Source organism: Peromyscus eremicus, chromosome 9, assembly GCF_949786415.1.
Source record: "Peromyscus eremicus chromosome 9, PerEre_H2_v1, whole genome shotgun sequence".
Classification (NCBI taxonomy): domain Eukaryota; kingdom Metazoa; phylum Chordata; class Mammalia; order Rodentia; family Cricetidae; genus Peromyscus; species Peromyscus eremicus.
Genome location: NC_081425.1, coordinates 92,841,654 through 92,861,453, shown reverse-complemented (window position 1 = coordinate 92,861,453; position 19,800 = coordinate 92,841,654). Strand labels below are relative to the sequence as shown.

The following is a 19,800-nucleotide window of genomic DNA, read 5'->3' as shown; positions in this document are numbered from 1 at the left end:
GCCAGGGCTGCATAGGAAACCCTGTTCCAAAAACCAAAAACAGCAACAACAAAAAAGGATGAGACTCAAAAGATGAATCAGGGGCTAAATAGATCTGATACATATACAGACTATACAAAGAACTTGAACAGCTTCATAGTAAGACAGCTCAATTTTTTTCAATGGACCAAAGATTTGAACAGATACTTCCCTAAGATTAAGAATGACGGATAAACAAACACATCTGCATTGTATGTTTGTTAATGTGCAGGTTAAATTGACCAGGGAAATGCTGGGATATAGATTATCTTGAAATTTTGTACATAGCTGATTAAATGCAAAATGATAAGGCATTTTGAAAAATAGTTGAGAGTTTACTAACAAGTTAAGTATATACTTTGTTTTAGCCTCAAACTCAGAGATGTGCTTGCCTCTGCCTCCCATGTGCTGGGGGTGTATACAGTAAAACATTTCTGCTTTTTGGCCTAGAGATATTAAAAGTGTGTTTACACAAAAGACCTAAAGGTGAATGTTCATAGCAAATATAGTCTAATAAGTAAATTAGAAATAGCCTAAAAGCCCACCAAATTGGCAAATGGATAAACAAATAACACATTCATCGGTGTGGAGAAACAAATCAGTAACAACAGAGATGAATTTCAAAGACACTTTATGCTTAGGGGAAAAAAGCCAGATACAGAAAAGTGTAAATAGTGTGTCTATTTACATGACTCAGAAAAGGTAATACTCTAGGAACAAACAGGTAAGGAATGTCAGCACAGCCAGAAGGAGTTCATAACGAAAGGAGTAAACATTTGTAAGTCTTAAATGAGATTTTGGTAATTAGATGATTAGGCATTTTTCAGTATTTACTGCTCAATTTTCAAAATGTATACTTATTTTACATATAAGTTATACTTGAATAATCCTGACTTTAAAATATTACAGAAAGAGTCTATGCTAAGTGATTTATGACGTAAGCCATTTCAGCTTTGCATAGCTCCAGCCTCAGATACACACTTCCAGCCAGAACATTATGTTCTTTTTCATTTAAAATTACTAGTAGTCTGAAAATGAAAGACACAGTATATATGTACTTCAGGTATTATTCCCAACTACTACCTATGGCCTATGAGCCAGGAATAGAATTCAAGCGAAGGTGTATAAAAAGACAAAATTGTAATTCTGACCAGTATAGCCAATAAGTGAGAGAGAGAGAGAGAGAGAGAGAGAGAGAGAGACAGAAGATGATAAAGCAAGACGAACAGCACTATATCGAAAATTGGGTCTGCAGTAAGAGGAATAAATGAGTGAATTATAAGCACTGGGGAGGCAGAGGCAGGTAGATCTCTGAGTTTGAGGCCAGCCTGGTTTACAGAGCAAGTTCCAGCAAAGCCAGGCCTGTTACACAGAGAACCTTGTCTTAAAAAACCAAAAAAAAAAAAAAACCAAAAAAAAGGTTAGACTAGAGCTTGAGAATTTGTTTGGAGGTTCCAGCAGGGGAGCAAAGCTATTTCTGTAACCTTCACTGAAGACCATTCCTCCTCTATCTGGGGACATTTTGAGAGGGATCCACATGGAGCATTGAGAGGGGAAGGGAATACCTGCCTGGTCATTCAGATGAGGCTGAATCAGCCGTAGCAATCAATGGACTGATAGATGTCATAGCCAGATCACCCTCGCATTCAAAAGATTGTAAGAGTCAGAAATGGTGCATGACTCCAAGGACATAGTATCTTCCAGACACAACAGGACCAATACACATATGAACTCATAAACTACGGTAACATGCACAGCTTTAAACAAGACAAAATCCCAGCACTGAGAAGGGGAATTAGACACATAGTCCCGCTTCTAACCAAAAAGGATCTGGGAGGAATTTGGGGAGGGGAAAGAATGAGCAGAATATGCTGTATGGAAAAAAAAAATGAATTAAAAAAAGAAAAGTTGGAATAAGGGAAGTGTAGGTAAATAGTGAAAACTGGGACTGGGTCAGATCATCTAGGATCTTAGAGACTGAGGTAAGGGTTTAATTATTTACATTTTATATAGTGACTTACCCTAAACTCAGTGGCTGGAAGACAAAAATATTTATTATTTCTCATGACTATGAGTCTGTTGGGAAGTTTTATTTCTAGACTTGCTCAGCTACTGATAAGCAATAGAGCTTGTATATAGGATTGACAGTTGACCTAGCACTTCTCTCTGTGGGAGGCAGGGTTCCCAGGAGCAGAAAAGAAAGGGCAAGTTGTGGTACACAAGCATCTGTGAAGTCTACTGGTCACACATTTGCTATTCTGTTGCCCAAGAGAAGTTAAGTAACCAAATCCCAAGTCTGTGGAGAAGGAGACTTCTCAAGGGTGGCCGGGTGTGATTTCAGTATTCATTATTCATTGCTGCTTTTAAATACTATAAATTTAAACATTGGAGTTAATATATTTGCATTGGAGCTATTTGGACATGCCAGCCTTTTTAATGGGGTGACCTATCACAGTTTAGTCAGCCTTAATAGAGTCTTTTCATCAAGAGCTCAAAACTGTACTTCTTCTTTCCTGTATAGGTTCAGCGAACAATTGCCAAACAGATTCAGATGGTTCGGCAGGTTGGTAAAGGCCGTTATGGAGAAGTATGGATGGGTAAATGGCGTGGGGAAAAAGTGGCAGTCAAAGTATTTTTTACCACTGAAGAAGCTAGCTGGTTTAGAGAAACAGAAATCTACCAGACGGTGTTAATGCGTCATGAAAATATACTTGGTGAGTGTCCTTTACTTTAGTTAAGTTCCTCATTCTGGCAAGGGTGTTTGGGTCAGGGGAGAGCCTGCCATGTGTGTGTGGATTCTAATGTTTATGTAGGTAAAAGAAATCCAGTAGAGTTCATAGTGAACTAGAACACAATCCTGAGTGCCAAGAAAGCTTTTTATTACTCTAAATAGCATTGGGTTTCAAAAGGATAGTAAAGCTAGTTCATTGAACGTACATAGTAATGGAAGCCAAGTCTTTTGTAGAGAACTTCAGTACTTTTTCTAGGTAACACACACACACACACACACACACACACACACACACACACACACCCCACCCCCGGAGCTGAGGACCAAACCCAGGGCCTTCAAGCGCTCTGCCACTGAGCTAAATCCCCAACCCCTTTCTAGTGTAACTTTAACTGCATCTGCCTTTAGCTTTTGTGAGCAGAAGAACCCCGTGTGTGGCTTCATTGTATTTTCTGCCCCCATGTCTTCCTCTCACTACCTTACCTCATTTATACAAAAGTGAAATAATGTAGTTATCTGATCAGTAGAGTGTACAAACAGACCTCGTTTTCCTTCAGCTCCTATTGCACTATCTCTTACCTTGTAAAGTCCATTGCCTATTGCCAAGCACAGACATTTATGTTCATTTCCTATTGCTCCTGTAAAAACTTACCATGAGCTGAGTGGCTTAAAACATCAGAAATATGGCCGGGTGTGATGGCCCAAGCCTTTAATCCCAGGCTGAGGCAGATGGATTTCTTGAGTTCAAGGCCAGCCTGGACTCCAGAGTAAGTTTCTGGACAGCCAGTGCTACACCAAGAAACCCTGTCTCTAAAACCAACACCCAAAAAGAAAAAAGAAAAACAGCAGAAGCAAAGTGGGGAGATGGCTCACATGTTGAAGGAGTTGCCTAATAAGCAGAGACCTGAGTTCAGAAGCCTTACACATGAAGAGCTAAGTGTGATAGAGTGCAAGCTTATAATCACAGTGATGGTGAGGTATGGAAGGTGGAGACAGGTGGATCCCTGGAGCACTGACCAACTAGCCTAGCCTACCTGTTGAAGTTCTGGGCCAATAGGACAGCAGAGGAACACCACCTAAGGCTATCCCCTGACCTCCAAAGGCACTTGCACTCATGTGTATACATATGTGTACACACACACACAGAAGGAAAACAACCGATTATCCCCCTTAATTTTAGGTTCCAGAATTTTAAAATTAAACAGTTGGCAGGGCCATTCCTTCTCTGGGGTTTCTTCCTGACTGTACCAGTCTTGAGTGTTCTTTGACGTACAGACAACTGTTGTTGGTTGTTTTTTACTCCTTGGCAGCTCGCTGCCCAGCTCCCAAATCAGTACATGAAGGCTTATTCTTACTTATGAACACCCGGCCCTAGCTTGGCTTGTTTCTAGCCAACTTTTCTTAACTTCAATTATCCTGTCTATCTTTTGCCTCTGGGCTTACATCTTTCTCTATTTTATATATCTTTCTTTACTTTATGGCTTGCTCTGTAGGTGAGTGGCTGGCCCCTGATGTCCTCCTCTTCTCCTTTTTCTTGCTCCTCGATCCTCCCTTCCCAAATTTCTCCTCCTATTTATTGTCTCTGCCCACCATCCCCGCCTGTCCTTTCTCCTGCCTTTCTATTGGCCGTCCAGCTCTTTATTAGATCATCAGGTACTTTAGACAGGCAAAGTAACACAGCTTCACAGAGTTAAACAAATGCAACATAAAAGAATGCAACACATCTTTGTATCATTAAACAAATGTTCCACAGCATAAAAGAATGTAACACATCTTTGATTAATATTCCACAACAGACAACCCCCCTTTCTATGTTTCATATGATATTCTATGTGTGTTGTGACCACATTTCCATCATACAGGACACTCGTCAGCTAATTTGAACACAGTCTATATTGTGCATGGCTTCATATAAATATAATTCCACCTACAAAGATCCTGTTTCCCATGTAACTTAAAGTATCTGTTTTTCAACCTGAAATTAAAAACTTTGATTTTGGGTGTTCAGGGATGGGGTTTTGTTTTGTTTTCTTTAGACAGAGTCTTACTCTGTAGCCTTGGCAGCTTCAGCTTGTGCCTCCATCTCCTGACACTGGGACTACAAGCGTGTGGTGTCACTCCCAGGGAAAGCCATTTCAAGAGAAAATTATGTGGGAAAATAGCACTTGCAGGTTATTATGTAATACATGACTTCTTTTTCTTAGTCATTATTATCACTTGTGATTAATGTTAGGATTATCATAAATTAGCTGTGTGTGTTGGCACAGGCATATAATCTCGGCACTCAAGAGGCTGAGTCAGGATGATCACAAGTTTGAATGTCACCTGGACTATATAGCAAGCCCTGTTTTTAAAAATACTCTGAGTTGGACTGGAGAGAGATGGCTCAGTGGCTGGAGCGCACACTGTTCTTACAGAGGACTCGAGTTCACTTTCCAGCACCCACATTAAGAAGCTCGCGACTGCCTGTAACTGCAGCTCTAGGGGACCTGACACCCGCCTGACTTCCTCCTCCACAAACACAACATACACAGAAATTGACTGTACAAATGTAGTGACACTACACTGAGGAGTGACATATGAAATGATTTTTTTGGTTACACAGTCAAAACATTTTGCGTGTCAAATTAGGAGAGTACTGTCTGTACAGAGTAAGTAGTTCATTTCCAGGATCTTGAATGTGCATCTGTAACTGCCTAGCACCTCTGCTGACAGCTAACCTTTTAAACTCCTTAACTGAACAGGTTTTATAGCTGCAGACATTAAAGGCACTGGCTCCTGGACTCAGCTGTATTTGATTACTGATTACCATGAAAATGGATCCCTCTATGACTTCCTGAAATGTGCCACATTAGACACCAGAGCCCTACTCAAATTAGCTTATTCTGCTGCCTGTGGTCTGTGCCACCTCCACACAGAAATTTATGGTACACAAGGAAAGCCTGCAATTGCTCACCGAGACCTGAAGAGCAAAAACATCCTTATTAAGAAGAATGGAAGTTGCTGTATTGCTGACCTGGGCCTGGCTGTTAAATTCAACAGGTAAATGACTTTTTTGTTCAACATTTGGAGATTATTTCGGTATCTGACAGGTATTTATACTCAGGATTGCTTTGGGGTCTTTTGTTTGTTTGTTTTTCTTTTCACAAAGCTGCATTTCACTGTACTTTTCTGGGCATTATTGGGGAAAGAACCCAGGATTCTACGTATACTAAGCACACACTGCTACTAAATCACATCTCCAGCCTCTACATAATTGTTGATTTCCTGGTTTTTATGCTTTTATTTCAGTTTACCTGTACTTGCTCTTTTTTCATATAGTCCATGTTACATATAAGTAACTTGTGACCCAAATATTGGGCATTAAGTTTGCTTCCAGTTCAACTGTATTCAAAAAGATTATTGTGAAACTGGGTGGTGGTGCACACCTTTAATCCCAGCACTCTGGAGGCAGATGCAGGCAGATCTCTGAGTTCTGAGTTCAAGGACAGCCAGGGCTACTCAGAATACTCTGTCGGGGAAAGAAAAAAAAGAAAGGAAGGCCGGTTATCATGAACATTATTGAATTTTATATTTATGCGTATTGTTCTACTTTTGAGCACTTGGATAAGTATTTTTTTCATAATGGATTTCTAGAGAAGGGAACCTCCTAGAGGAATTTCCGCATACTAACTTGTGGCATATTGTATAGTGTTGCTTCAGAACAGTATAGTGTATGAATTTATACTCCTGCAAATATGGGGAGATAATTAGTTTCTTTTGATATTGTCAATTTTCCAAAACAATTAGAATTATAAAAATTTCAGGAGCTAGGCAGTGGTGGCACATATCTTTAATCACAGCACTTGGGAGGCAGAGGCAGGCTACAGAGCAAGTTCTACAACAGCCAGAGTTCACAGAGAAACCCTGTCTCAAAAAAAAAAAAAAAAAAATCAGGTAACTGTTGAAGCAGTTATAATGTAGTCTAAGAATGGAGTCGTCGTTTCACATTTCAGAATTCATTTAAGGCCACAAAATAAAAATAGTACTTGAGGGACTGAAGAGATAACTTAGCAGTTAAGAGCACTAACTATTCTTGCAGGGACCTGGGTTTGGTTCCTAGCACCCAGATCAGGAGATCTGGCCTACATGGACACCTGCACTCATTTGGTACACACAAACTCATGCAGGTGCACATACATGCATATAAATAATGATAAATGGGGCTTGTTTTGAGGCAGGGACTCACTCTATCACCCTGGCTGGTCTGGAACGCTATGTGAACCAGGCTGACCCAGAACTCACAGAGATCCGCCCACCTCTGCCTCTCGAGTGCTGGGATTAAAGGTGTGTGCCAACATCTGCCTGATCTTTTCTTTTTCTTTTTTTAATGCTTCATAAATGTGTCACCTTTGTGCAGGGGCCATGGTAATCTTCTCTGTCACTGCAGTTTTAGTCTATGTGCTGCCGAAGCGAGCACTACCAACAGTGTTCGTGGTCAGAGTGGGATTTGTCGGCTTCGGTATTCGTCAGATGCTGTTAGTTCTTCCTAGTTACCTGACAAAAAGCAACTAAAGGAAGAGAAGGTTTGATGTAGTTCATGGTTGAAGGGTTCAGTCAGTCCATCGTGGCAGGAGAGCGTGGTGATGGAGACCTAAAGTGGCTTGTGACATCGCATGCAGTCAAAAAACAGATACTTGACTTGCTTCAAATTTTCCCCTTTTTATTCAGTCTGGGCTCTAGCTGGTGCTGCCCACATCCAGGGTAGGTCATCCCTCCTTATTGAAACCTCTGGGAATATCCTCAAAGACACACACACCAGAGTTGTGTGTCTTCAGTTTAATATCCCAAGTCCATTCACATAGACAGTTAAGCATCACAGAGCTGCTTCTTACCAACTTGACACCCAAACTCGTGACATTTAATCCATAATATTCCACCCTTGATTATCGACATTCATGATTTACCTCATGGTAGTCATGCAAAATGGATTTAGCTCTCTGTAAGACTCCCTAAAATCTTAACAGTTCTAAAGTTGCTCAAAGCCAAGGTTCAGTGCAAGGTGTGATGGCACATACCTCTAATCCCAGCACTCGGGAGGCAGAGGCATATAATAGAGAGAGCTTGTCTCCAAAAAAAACCAGCAAAATCATATAAACAAAGCAGCAACAATAACAAAAGCTCAAGGTCAGAGTTTCTCACACCCTTGAAGCAGTCCCTTAACTATGAGCCCTTATGAGATCAAAATTAAGGTAGACATTTCCAGTATACTATGTCACAGAGTAAACATTTCCATCTAAAAGAAAGAATACAAACATAGCAAGGAAGCTAGACCAAAGCATGACTGAAACCAGAACATCCACTTGGCCTACAGCTCATAGCTGGTACCTGACATTTATGATGGCATCATCTGGGCGCCAGTGAACCTGGATATCTCCATCCGTCTTGTTTTGCTGCCTACAGTAAATGTAGCCTCTCTCTTAGGCTGGCTCTATTTCATGCTTGCAGCTTTTCTTTAGTGGACATTCATAGTCCTAGTGTCTCCAACTTCCTAGATCTCTTATTCTAGGGAATTCAACACTGCTGCAGTATTCTTTTGAAGAACCTTGATAAAGCCTCCATGGCCATATAACTTTTGCATTTGGTTAGGCCTCCTGAACCACATGGTGATTTGAATGAATTCTTTTGCTTTCTCATCACTTAGCCTGGTCCCATTCTGCCATAGCTGTCCTTGGCCTGTCTGTGCCTTGGCAGCTCAAACTGGGAAAATTCTTTTCTGTAGGATCATTTTGGAGCAGGGTTAAATAAAAAAATTTCCTGAAACCATACTTTCCTAATTAAATAGATGATTCTGTAGTTAATTGCAAGTTTGGGTTGTGTTGTGGGATAATGCTTTGTACACTGGTTTAATAAAATGCTGATTGGCCAGTAGCCAGGCAGGAAGTATAGGTGGGATAAGCAGATGAGAATTCTGGGAAGTGGAAAGCTGAGTAAGGAGATGCCAGCCCGCCATCCAGGGAGCAGCATGTAATGGCACACAGGTAAAGCCGCAGAACACATGGCAGCATATAGATTAACAGAAATGGGCCGAGTTTAAATGTAAGAGATAGTCAATAGTTTGCCTGAGCTAATGGCCAAGCAGTTTTAATTAATATTAGCCTCTGTGTGTTTACTTGGGTCTGAGTGGCTGTGGGACCGGCAAGTGAGAGATTTGTCCTGACCACAGGCCAGGCAGGACACAGGAAAACTTTCAGCTACAGAGTTGGGAAATTTTAAATTCATAAATGTATATTATATATAGTATATTCATAAATATGTTGTGTCATATATGCAATAATTTATTTGTACAATCCCTGAAAGACAAAATTTAATCACTGTCAGTGGCTCCCTGACTCAAAGAAGCTAGACTGGTTTTAATTAACCTAAGCAAGACTTAAGTGAGCCAGTTCTTCACAAAAGTTCATATCAGTGTGCTAAAAGGTTATGATTTGTGGAATAATGAAGACAGTTCATGGAAACGTAATTATATGGTTAGGCACCTTGGCAGTTTAGGACTTGGCTGCCATAAATGAGTGAACAAAATTTTTATTATAGTGTAAATTATTGACCTGCATGCTTTTTTTTTTTTAAACTTAAACTCATTCTTTTTATATAAGTTCTACCTTTTTTTGTGTTTGTATCGGTTCAGCAGAAGCCAGGAAAATAATTTTTAAGTATTGGAATGTTGTCTAACTTTGTATTGTTAACTTTATTGTGTATAATGGTGAACAGTGGTCAATAGTTTGATACTCCTTTAAAAAATAAGCAAAATCCAGTGGGGTGGCTGAATGGGTAAAGGCACTTGCTGCCAAGCCTGACAATTTTATCCCTGGAACCCAAATGGTGAAGGAAAGAAATGACTCCTGCAGGTTGTCTTCTGACCTCCACACATGTGCCCTCCCCACTCCCTGACCACGGGAAAGAAAGAGTGACCCATGCCACAGCTAGGATGTCGTACTGTCTTCAAGCTTCCTCTACCAGACAGCTTAGTCCTTGGGGTTAGTAAAGAATGCTGCTTCTGTTTCCAGCACCATAGGAGAGGCCCACAGTCACCTCTAACTCCAGCTCTAGGGCATCCACTGCCTCTTCTGCCATCTGCAGATACCTGCACTCAGAAAGCACACACACACACACACACACACACACACACACACACGAACACACGAACACAAATAAACTAGATCTTAAAAAAAAAAAAAGGAAAATTTAGTCCATTATTGTTTATCAAGTCAGGTTTTTTCTGTGTAGGCTTGGCTGTCCTGGAATTGACTCTGTAAACCAGGCTGGCCTCGAACTCAGATCTGTCTGCCTCTGCCTCCCAAGTGCTAGGATTTAAAGTGTGTGCCACCACACTGACTTTTTTTTTTTTTTAATTTTTATGTGTATGGATATTTTGTGTGCATGGATATCTGTGTACCACATGCATGCAGTTCCTGTAGAGGGCAGAAGGGGACATCAGATCTCCTGAAGCTGGGGCTACAGGTGGTACTAAGTCACTATGTGGGTGCTGGAAATTAAACCTAGGCCTTCTGGAAAAGCATCAGGTGCTTTTAACAGATAAGCTATCTCTACAGCCCTTAATTTATTATTTTTAATTCATCCTCACATGAATTTTTAAGACATAGGAAGATTCCAGCCCTATTCTTGCCAAGATAGAACATAACTAGCCTCTAGCCTTAGTTCTCTAAAGCGTCATGAGCCAAGCCTCCAGTTCCTACATTTCTTTCACATTCTGGTCTTCCAGATTCCTATCAGAACGGCCCCTTAAGCTCAGCTTTCATCATTCACAGGCTTCTCTAGCATGCAAATCTAAACTCTTCCACATTCCTCCCATAAGCCAGTACTAAAGGCATATCAGTCACACTGTCAGGTTTATCGTATCGATACCCCACCCCTCCTTCTGTGTGTTATATACTGATGTGCATGCAGAAGCCAGAGGAGGACCTCCGGGATCCTGCTCTTACCACTCTGTTAGTCCTTGAGAAAGAGTCTCTCACTAAACCTGAAGTTCAGCTGGTGGCCGGAAGCCCCAACGGACCTCCTTTGTCCTCCATAGCAGTGGGGTTGCTGGTAGGCACATGGACAGACCCAGCTTGGTGGCTAGGGATTTGAACTCGGGCCCTCATGTTTGGGCAACAAGTGTTCTTACCCACTGAGCTGTCCTTAAGAACCAGCTTCACATATTATGTTTCATGTTACTGTGACCAAAAAATGACAAAGGCAGCTTTTGTCTTTAGCCTTTAATGGCTGAGCTGTGGTGCCAGCCCAACAAACACAACTTTTAAGGAAAGAAAGATTTCTTTTGTTCATGTTTTCAGGGTATAGTCAATTATGAAAGGGAAAACATCATGGTTGGAATGTGAGGTAGCTGCTCACATTTAACCTATAATCAAAAAGCAGAGAGTTAGGGGGCTGGAGAGATGGCTCAGAGGTTAAGAGCACTCACTGGTGCTCTTCCAGAGGTCCTGAGTTCCCGGCAACCACATGGTGGCTCACAGCTACCTAGAGTGATATCTGTGCCCTCTTCTGGCAGGCAGGGATACATGCAGACAGGACGCTATGTACATAATAAATAATCTTTTTTAAAAAAAAAAAAAAGTTAAACACTAATTGGGGGTCCCCTTGCTTTCTCCTTTTTCCATTTTTATTCATTCTGGGGACCCCCCCCCCAGCCTGTGAGATGGCATCACCTAATTCAAGGTGGTCGGTCCTTCCTCCATTAAACTTTTCTGGAAGCACCCTCAGAGACCCACCTCTAGGGCTTTCTTAGTTGCTTACAAGTCTAGTCAAGATGACAATAAAGATTAACCACCACAGATGTTGGATAACAAAATACAATACTTTGTATTGCTCTTTACTGGAAAATGCTGTCCAGAGGTTCCCAGACCTGGGGCACAAGTAACAAAACCTCACCTTCAAGTCTAAAATTCAGTTCAAAACCCAGAAAACTAATAAATCATTTGTTACTGAGGGACCATTTATATAGATATCACTGTACTTATAACTAAGTAGATTGGATCCATGAAAAATAAAATATAATTCTGTATTTTAAATGCTAAGCATATAGCCTGGCAGTGGTAGTGCACATCTTTAATCCCAGCACTCAGGAGGCAGAAGCAGGTGGACCTCTGAGTTTGAGGCCAGCCTGGTCTACAGAGTGAGTTCTGGGGGAGCCAGGGCTACACAGAGAAATCCTGTCTTGAAAAAAGGAGGGAAAAAATGCTAAGCTCATTTATAAGAATGGTAACAATAAATGATTCCTCTTTTTATTGTCATATTCACTTCTCAGATAGAATTACCTGTTCTTTTCTTATGTAAAATATTGTTTTTTCTTTTTCTTAAGACACGGTCACATGTAGCCCGAGCTGGACTGGAACCGGCTATTTACCAAGGATGACCTTGACTTTCTTATCATCTTGCTTTTACCTCATTGGTGCTTAGTGTTAGGATTATTGGCCTGGATTGCCATGCTGTGTTTATGTGGTGTTGGGGATGGGACCCAGGATCTCCTGTATACTAGACAGACAAGAACTGTACCAACTGTGCCACCCCCTAGACCAGTACTATTATCTTTTAAGAAGGGCAGAATTTCCTTGGTGACAGATCTTTGGCCAAGCTCATGAAAGGTATTTGTAGGCCGGGCGGTGGTGGCGCACGCCTTTAATCCCAGCACTTGGGAGGCAGAGGCAGGCGGATCACCAAAGCGAGTTCCAGGAAAGGCGCAAAGCTACACAGAGAAACCCTGTCTTGAAAAAAGAAAGAAAGGAAGGAAGGAAGGAAAGAAAGAAAGGTACTTGTGTTAATCCAGTTTAGTGTGAAAAAGTCAGAGTTAGTGATTTATGGCAGACATAGTACCAAGGCTCGGAATAACTGTTCCAGACCCTGCTAGGGATGTTATGTAATATGCTGCATATAAAGTCTATAAAGATGCTAAATTTCCCAAGGATTTATGGCAAAGAATATAGGAATTTACACATTTAGACAGAAAATCATTTCTAAAAATGTACAGATATGAACTATTGTTGACTCTCAACATGATCATTGTCTTCCTCCTGTCTCAGTGATACAAACGAAGTTGACATCCCCTTGAATACCAGGGTGGGCACCAAACGCTACATGGCTCCCGAAGTGCTGGATGAAAGCCTGAATAAAAACCATTTCCAGCCCTACATCATGGCTGACATCTATAGCTTTGGCTTAATCATCTGGGAAATGGCTCGTCGGTGTGTTACGGGAGGTAAGAGCTTGAATGGTGTTCTTGATTACGTTTGTTGACCTGTCATTTACAAAGTAATTACCTAATTTATGTGTCACCTATGTCAGGTTTCCCAGGACCACTCTCAGATCCTGTGGTTTCACTAAAATTACCCTAAGACTCACACGTAATTGTCTTGACTGCTCACATACATTTAAATGAAAAGATACCTTCAAGTCATCCAAGGGGAAAGGTGCCTGCCTAGAGAGGCTCCAGTAGCCCTCTCTAGTGTATTCATGATGGTGCTTAGCTGTGACTGTGTGAAGTGGTCTCCTCACACCTATTGACTGTCATCAGAGAATACCATGTAGTTAGTAGTGAACTACTCCTAATCCCTGGGGGGTGAGGGCCTCAGTCACCGTTCAGGTTCCAGATGAGAGGCCAGGGCTGACCTGTATCCTTTTCAATGAGCAGTAGTGGGCCTGTTTTGTGAGCTTGGGTGCAGATCATGACCAGTCCTTCTCTGGCAGTAGAGAGTAATAGAGACATCACTAGTAGGGACAAACAAGTCCATAGGTATTTACACTAAAAAAAAAAATCTTATTTCTTCTCCTTCATTTTGAGTTTAAGAGTTTCATTACTTGTAGCCCAGACTGGCTTCAAATCACAGTCCTCTTATCTCAGATCTCAAGTGCCCTACCCCCAAAAGAAACACTATACCATTGTTGAGAGACTCACCCTGTCAGAGGTAGGGGAAATAATGGGTCATAAATAATAGAAAAACATGTATTTACTATTAAAAGAGAACCATCCAGGGTATATTTCTTCTTTATGTACGAATCCATTCTTAGTTCCATAGTTCGGTAAGAGGTGCTGTGTATTACACTACCATGTTTTTGCTCACTGTGGTTTCTCACTCCCTACAGGAATAGTGGAGGAATATCAATTACCATATTACAACATGGTGCCCAGTGACCCATCCTATGAGGATATGCGTGAGGTTGTGTGTGTCAAACGCTTGCGGCCAATCGTGTCTAACCGCTGGAACAGTGATGAAGTAAGTTGGAGCCAAACCCCTGTAAAGTGATCAGGGAATGCTGTGTTACTCAATGCTCACCACACTCTCTCTACACTTCTCTTTAGTGTCTTCGAGCAGTTTTGAAGCTGATGTCAGAATGCTGGGCCCATAATCCAGCCTCCAGACTCACAGCTTTGAGAATCAAGAAGACACTTGCAAAAATGGTTGAATCCCAGGATGTAAAGATTTGACAGTTAAACAGCTGTGAGGGAGAATCTAGACTGAAGAACTCCACCAAGGAATGGGTGGATTAGCATGGACTAGGATGTTGGCTTGATGTTCAGACTTTTCCTCGCCACATCTTCACAGGCTGCTAACAGTAACCCTTTCAGTACTCTGCAGAATGCAAGATTGGAACTTCCAAACACGTCATTCTTTCTGTACAGACAGGACAGCTTTGTTTGAAATGTTTGGGTTTTTATGAACTGCATCAAGCCTCCAATCCTGATAAGAAGCTTCTGGTCTAACTCTGGGTACTCAGTATCCAATCCATAAAGTGATGCTTTCTGTGAAAGCCTTGAGAAAATGAATGAGCTCAGCAGAGATGGAGAGACACGTTTGCCTTCTGTCAGAGAAAACATCTGTTTGTGTTCTGTCTTTGTAAACAGCCTATAGATTGTGATCTCTTTGGGATACTGCCTGGTTGTGACTGTGTGCTGTGCTTTGATCTGCACCCCAGAGTTCCTCTGAGGCTGGGGGCTAAGAAGAAAAGCATGTATGGTTGCACAGGAGGGGCTGTGGCTGGTGGTTTAAACATGCAATATCTGATCAGCGTTCGCCAATCTCATAAAAATCATCTACCTGGTAACTGTAGTAACTTCTCCACCAACTTTATTTTTAACATAGTAGTTGTAAAGGCCAAATCAGTTTAAAGTGTCCATAAATTTGGACTGTGTTCTTCTGTCACCATTTTGTTTTCTTTTTTTGGTAATTATTTTTTTTTATGAAACACCTGTCCAGAGTTGAAACTCACTGCTTTGAACCATACTTTGAAAGAAAATGCCTCTTCCTGGAGTCAGCCTTACTGTATCTGATAACGATGTACATGCCTGTGATCAAATTCTGAAGTCTTTGCCCTCAGTACATCTTAAAAAGGGAAGTTGTTTATCATGTGTAATGTGCTTTTATTTTTTTTAAACCTACATAACCATCTTTCTAGCCATATTTTACATACATACATATATACATACTTAATTCTATACAAAACGGCTCCCGTGGATCTCACATCCGATCCTTAATGGGGGAGAATGTTTTCAAGTAGAACTATGTGTGAATTTCAGAATTCATGCATTTAAAAACTTCACTGAGCTATTGCATCATTCTTTTATGAAGGATGTCAGCTAATATAAATTTGTCAGTAACTGGTAAATGTATTTTAGATACCTAAATCTTTGAAATTTGGTTTTACAGTTTCTGGTCTCTAATTTGTGAAGACAGAGTCAGGCAGAAGGGCCTAGTATCTGGTCACTACCCATATCTACACTGAACTGCTATTATTAAATAAAATGATGTATTTTTTATAGAAGCCTTGTTATCTCAAAGAACAGTTCTGGTTCAGACTTATATGCTGATATCATACTATTTAAATGTTTATTCTGAGCAAACAAGCTATGAGAGGATCAACTGACATTGTCTCTTTGGATGAAACATAAATTAACATAGTCAAACATTTTAAATTAAATGGGAGGCTGACCATATGCTCATTTATGACTAAATTTAATCTAACACTTGCACATCATATTCCACAAGTTTGAGATTTGTTTTGACTATTTTGTTTAATGGGTTTCATCTAGTCTAACCAGAGCCTGAGAACACAGGAGATCTGAGTTACCTAAGCCAAGTTTACCTGGATATAGTTTGGCCTGAATAAATGAAATCTTAAAAATCGTTTTCTAATCTTGATGATACACGTAAGGAATGGTAAACTTTATTTTTAGATGTGCTTAGATGGGGTGCAGAGGCCACTGTAATGATTCTTTTCTAAGTAGCTTAGTCTGAAAAAAAGGGGCCGTCAGGAATTAAATGTAAGGCCGACAGAACTCTACTTACTGCCTTCCCAAGCCGCCTTTCAGTACACTCATTAGAAACAGTAACGTTCTTTAAAAGGCAAATGCTGCTGCTATAATCCTCATTTGGAATCCTAAAATCTAAAGTTGAATTAAACTTATTTTTCCTCTCCTCCCTCTTACTCTTTTAAATTTGAAATTCAGTAAGTGAAATATTTAAAGACTATCTCAGCCCTTGGGGCCAGTGAGAAGGCTTGGTGGGTAAAGACACTTGCTGCCGAGCTGCCAGCCACAGCTTAATCTCTGGGACACGTGAAAGGAGAGAACTGACTGCCCCATAATTGTCCTCTGACATCCACATACTCTGTGGCACGATCCCCCCCACACACACACACACATACATCATGCACTCCACATATTCAAACAAATGTAATTTAAAAAAATACTACCAACTGGTAAAAGAAAGTATTGTGTAGTTACTAATTAATAACTTGCAAAAATCTGTAAACTCATCTGGTCCCACTAACACCAGCAATCCCTTTAACTAAAATATGAGAGCCAAAACCCAAACTACCTAAATAAATACCAAATGATCCAGGAAGATGTCATGAGTGGTTTGTATGGCCAGGAGTTGCTGGCGGTACGGAGAATGTTAAGATTTGCTCCAGCTTGAGTCTCTGAGACTTCATCAGCTCTGAGTACAACATCTGAACTGATTTCTCTGGAAATGTAGCAAAAGATACTTTAGTCAGCATGTTATCCTTCCCGTGTCCAGAAATGTTCCTAAGTCTATAAAGAGACCTATTGCTTTTTATCAGCTGTTGTCCTGGAATGTGCTGGTTTTCATTCATTCGTTCTAATGATAGTCAATACTTTTTTCTTTTTAGATGTTTTTCTTGCTTAGGATAAAAAGACTAATTTTTTTAAGAACTATGCATCTCTGATTTGACCCAAGATCAAGTTGGATATTGAGTAGTCTATTCCAGGGCAGATTTCCTAAATGAAAGCACTTGTCTTTTCAGATTGTTTGAAATGTTTCCAAATGTCTACGATAATTTCAACAGAAGTGTAGATGATGTAGAAAGGTTATGTAGCCCATGACTGAGTCAGATATTAAGCAGTGACAGTTTGCTCACCTCCTGGCTGTGAGGAGGTGGAGACCAGGCAAGCAGAGCCTTTCCCTCTGGTGCAGTATGTGAAGCCACAAGAAGGATCATCCCATCAGGAAAGCTTAGGAATGTGGCTTTTGCAAAGACTTAGACGTAATACTGTAACTTTAGGTTGTACTCTGTACTCTTTCAGTGGAATTATTTAAGCTCTTTAGTGACCTTTGTTCTTCTCACTTAAAAGCTAAAATGTAGTATATATTGTATAAAATGGAAATATTATAGCTTAGGGAAACTGTACATAAAGCATTGACAGGTTAAAGAACATTTTTATTATGCAGTTGTAAAACACCAAAAATACAGAATCTTCTTTGATATGTAACACACTAAATGTATTTTGTACAGCATCTGATTTAAAAGGTGCCTTATTAAGTTTACCATTAATTGCTTTGTTCTATATACAGATTATGTCCAATGTATCATTTTTCAGTAAATAACCTTATTTTAGTATACTTCAGTGATGTGTTTTGTGATGCTGTTCTTGGATTTATTGTGTATCAGAAGTCATCTGTTGAAATTTTATAAGTAAGTCAGTGTACATATATACGTTCCTGAACGTGCATTTCTGCTTCCCAAAACCAGCATGGAACATGGCTAGGTAAGTGGCCATACATTATTTTTGCCTTTATGTAGAGAGATGATGAACCTACTATAATGAGGGGATTTTTTTCCTTCTATAAAAAATAAAATTTCTGGTTATAAAAATGTGTATTTATAACAGAACTTTTGGGAAACAGAAAAGAATAAAGAAGCAAATAAACTACTCCGTTTTATTGACAGACACCACCATTTACATTTGATTGTCCTTTTTTTTTAACTTATTTATGTACAAGAGTGCTCTGTTGACTTCATGCCAGAAGAGGGCATCAGATCCCACTATAGATTGTTGTGAGCCACCATGTAGGTGCTGGGAATTGAACACAGGACCTCTGGAAGAGCAGCCAGTGCTCTTAATTGCTGAGCCATCTCTCTAGCCCCACTATTTACATTTGGATGTTTCTCTCCTGCATTTTTTTATAACATTAAGATTATGGTATTCGCTGGGCGGTGGTGGCACATGCCTTTAATCCCAGCACTCGGGAGGCAGAGCCAGGTGGATCTCTGTGAGTTCGAGGCCATCCTGGGCTACAGAATGAGTTCCAGGAAAGGCACAAAGCTACACAGAGAAATCCTGTCTCGAAAAACAAACAAACAAACAAACAAACAAACAAAAAAGATTATAGTATTTATTATATGTCAGTTGAAAACACCATATATTGGCAGAGCATTGTGGTGCATGCCTTTAATTCCAGCACTCGGGAAGCAGAGGCAGGTGGTCAGTCTAGTCTACAGATCAAGTTCCCGGACAGTCAGGGCTACACAGAGAAACACTGTCTGAAAAAGAAAAACAAAACAAAACTCACCAAATACATTACTCCATTACATTCTATTTCCACAGAAGATGCCCTTAAACTTAGCTCAAGCAATCTTGTGCCTCCTCTAAGTATAGTGGGGACTGTAGGTGCATACCATGGGGTGCAACTTTAAAAATACAAGCCAGGTATGGTGGCCTTTCTGGATTCTCTTAAGTTCAAGGCCAGCCTGGTCTACATAGTTTCAGGACAACCAGATTTAAAAAAAAAAAAAACCTTAAAAAAAATACACATGTGACCACATAGAGGAAATAATTTATTTCTGTGATCTCCTTTTGTTATTTCAATTATTTTTTCATTGTGGCTTTGTTTTTTTGTTTTTTTTCCAGAGAAGGGGTAAAACTGGGTCTTGCTTGTAGCCCAGGCTAGCCTTGAACTCTGTATACTCTAGCCTTGCCTGAGCTGTATCTTCAGCCGCCTCACAGAAAAACACGTATTGAGCGTCATTGTACACAAACCCTATTTTTTTGTTAGATCCCAAATACAGATATGTCTATTTCAGTTTTATTTGCAACAAAGGAAAGTTAAGGCTCCTAATACTGTCCTGTCATCAAGCATTTCTATTCTCATCAAACATTTTCATTTGCAATGACTAGGATTACGGTCTTCAAGGCTTTTTTGTTCCATTTGATGAGGTCTTTAGGTGTCCTTACCGTGTCCTGCAGCGGTGAGAAGGAAACCCTAGGATGGCCTCTTTTATCCCACAATGCCGTATTTCCCACCTGCCAGGTACTGTTTGCAGTAAGTCCCCATTTGCACCTTCTACTTTTAGGGAGCTAGACATGTTTCCATTTTAAAAGACTCAGCACTGGTTTACACTACTCGACAGCGACAGTGTGCTTAAAAACAGCCCATCCATGTTCCTCAAGGAGCCCCCATTTCATGTGTGTGTAAACAGTGCAGTAGCTACTCTTGTCAGGATGGAATCTGAATAGAAATTCCTCTAAATGATCTGCTAAAGAGAAGAGAAGCTGATCTGGGCTTGTTTGAGAGGCTGTCAGTCCATTGTGACAGAGGCACGGTAATTGGGCTTGGTCCGTTTCCGTAGGAACCTATGACCACCTTTTAGTGAGGGATCTGGAAGCCAAGAGCTGCAGCCATACCAGAACCTGGTAACCCATTCAGGGCCTGCCTTCAGCCACCCACTTCTGTTAGCCACAGTCCACCAGCTCCCAC

At 40.6% G+C, this 19,800-nt stretch overlaps 1 protein-coding gene and 1 pseudogene across 2 annotated transcripts in view; one reads left to right on the top strand and one right to left on the bottom strand.

Annotated features, from left to right (window-relative positions):
- Positions 1 to 17,909, top strand: part of Bmpr1a (bone morphogenetic protein receptor type 1A) — a 115,967-nt gene extending 98,058 nt beyond the window's left edge. For both annotated transcript variants that reach the window (XM_059274142.1, XM_059274140.1), the window contains exons 9-13: positions 2,540 to 2,732; positions 5,494 to 5,791; positions 12,829 to 13,004; positions 13,889 to 14,019; positions 14,106 to 17,909. In XM_059274142.1, coding sequence (XP_059130125.1) covers positions 2,540 to 2,732; positions 5,494 to 5,791; positions 12,829 to 13,004; positions 13,889 to 14,019; positions 14,106 to 14,231 — 924 coding nt within the window. In that variant the 3' untranslated portion in view covers positions 14,232 to 17,909. The remainder of the gene's footprint in view (positions 1 to 2,539; positions 2,733 to 5,493; positions 5,792 to 12,828; positions 13,005 to 13,888; positions 14,020 to 14,105) is intronic.
- Positions 7,108 to 7,208, bottom strand: LOC131920256 (U6 spliceosomal RNA; annotated as a pseudogene).
- Positions 17,910 to 19,800: the final 1,891 nt, after the last annotated feature.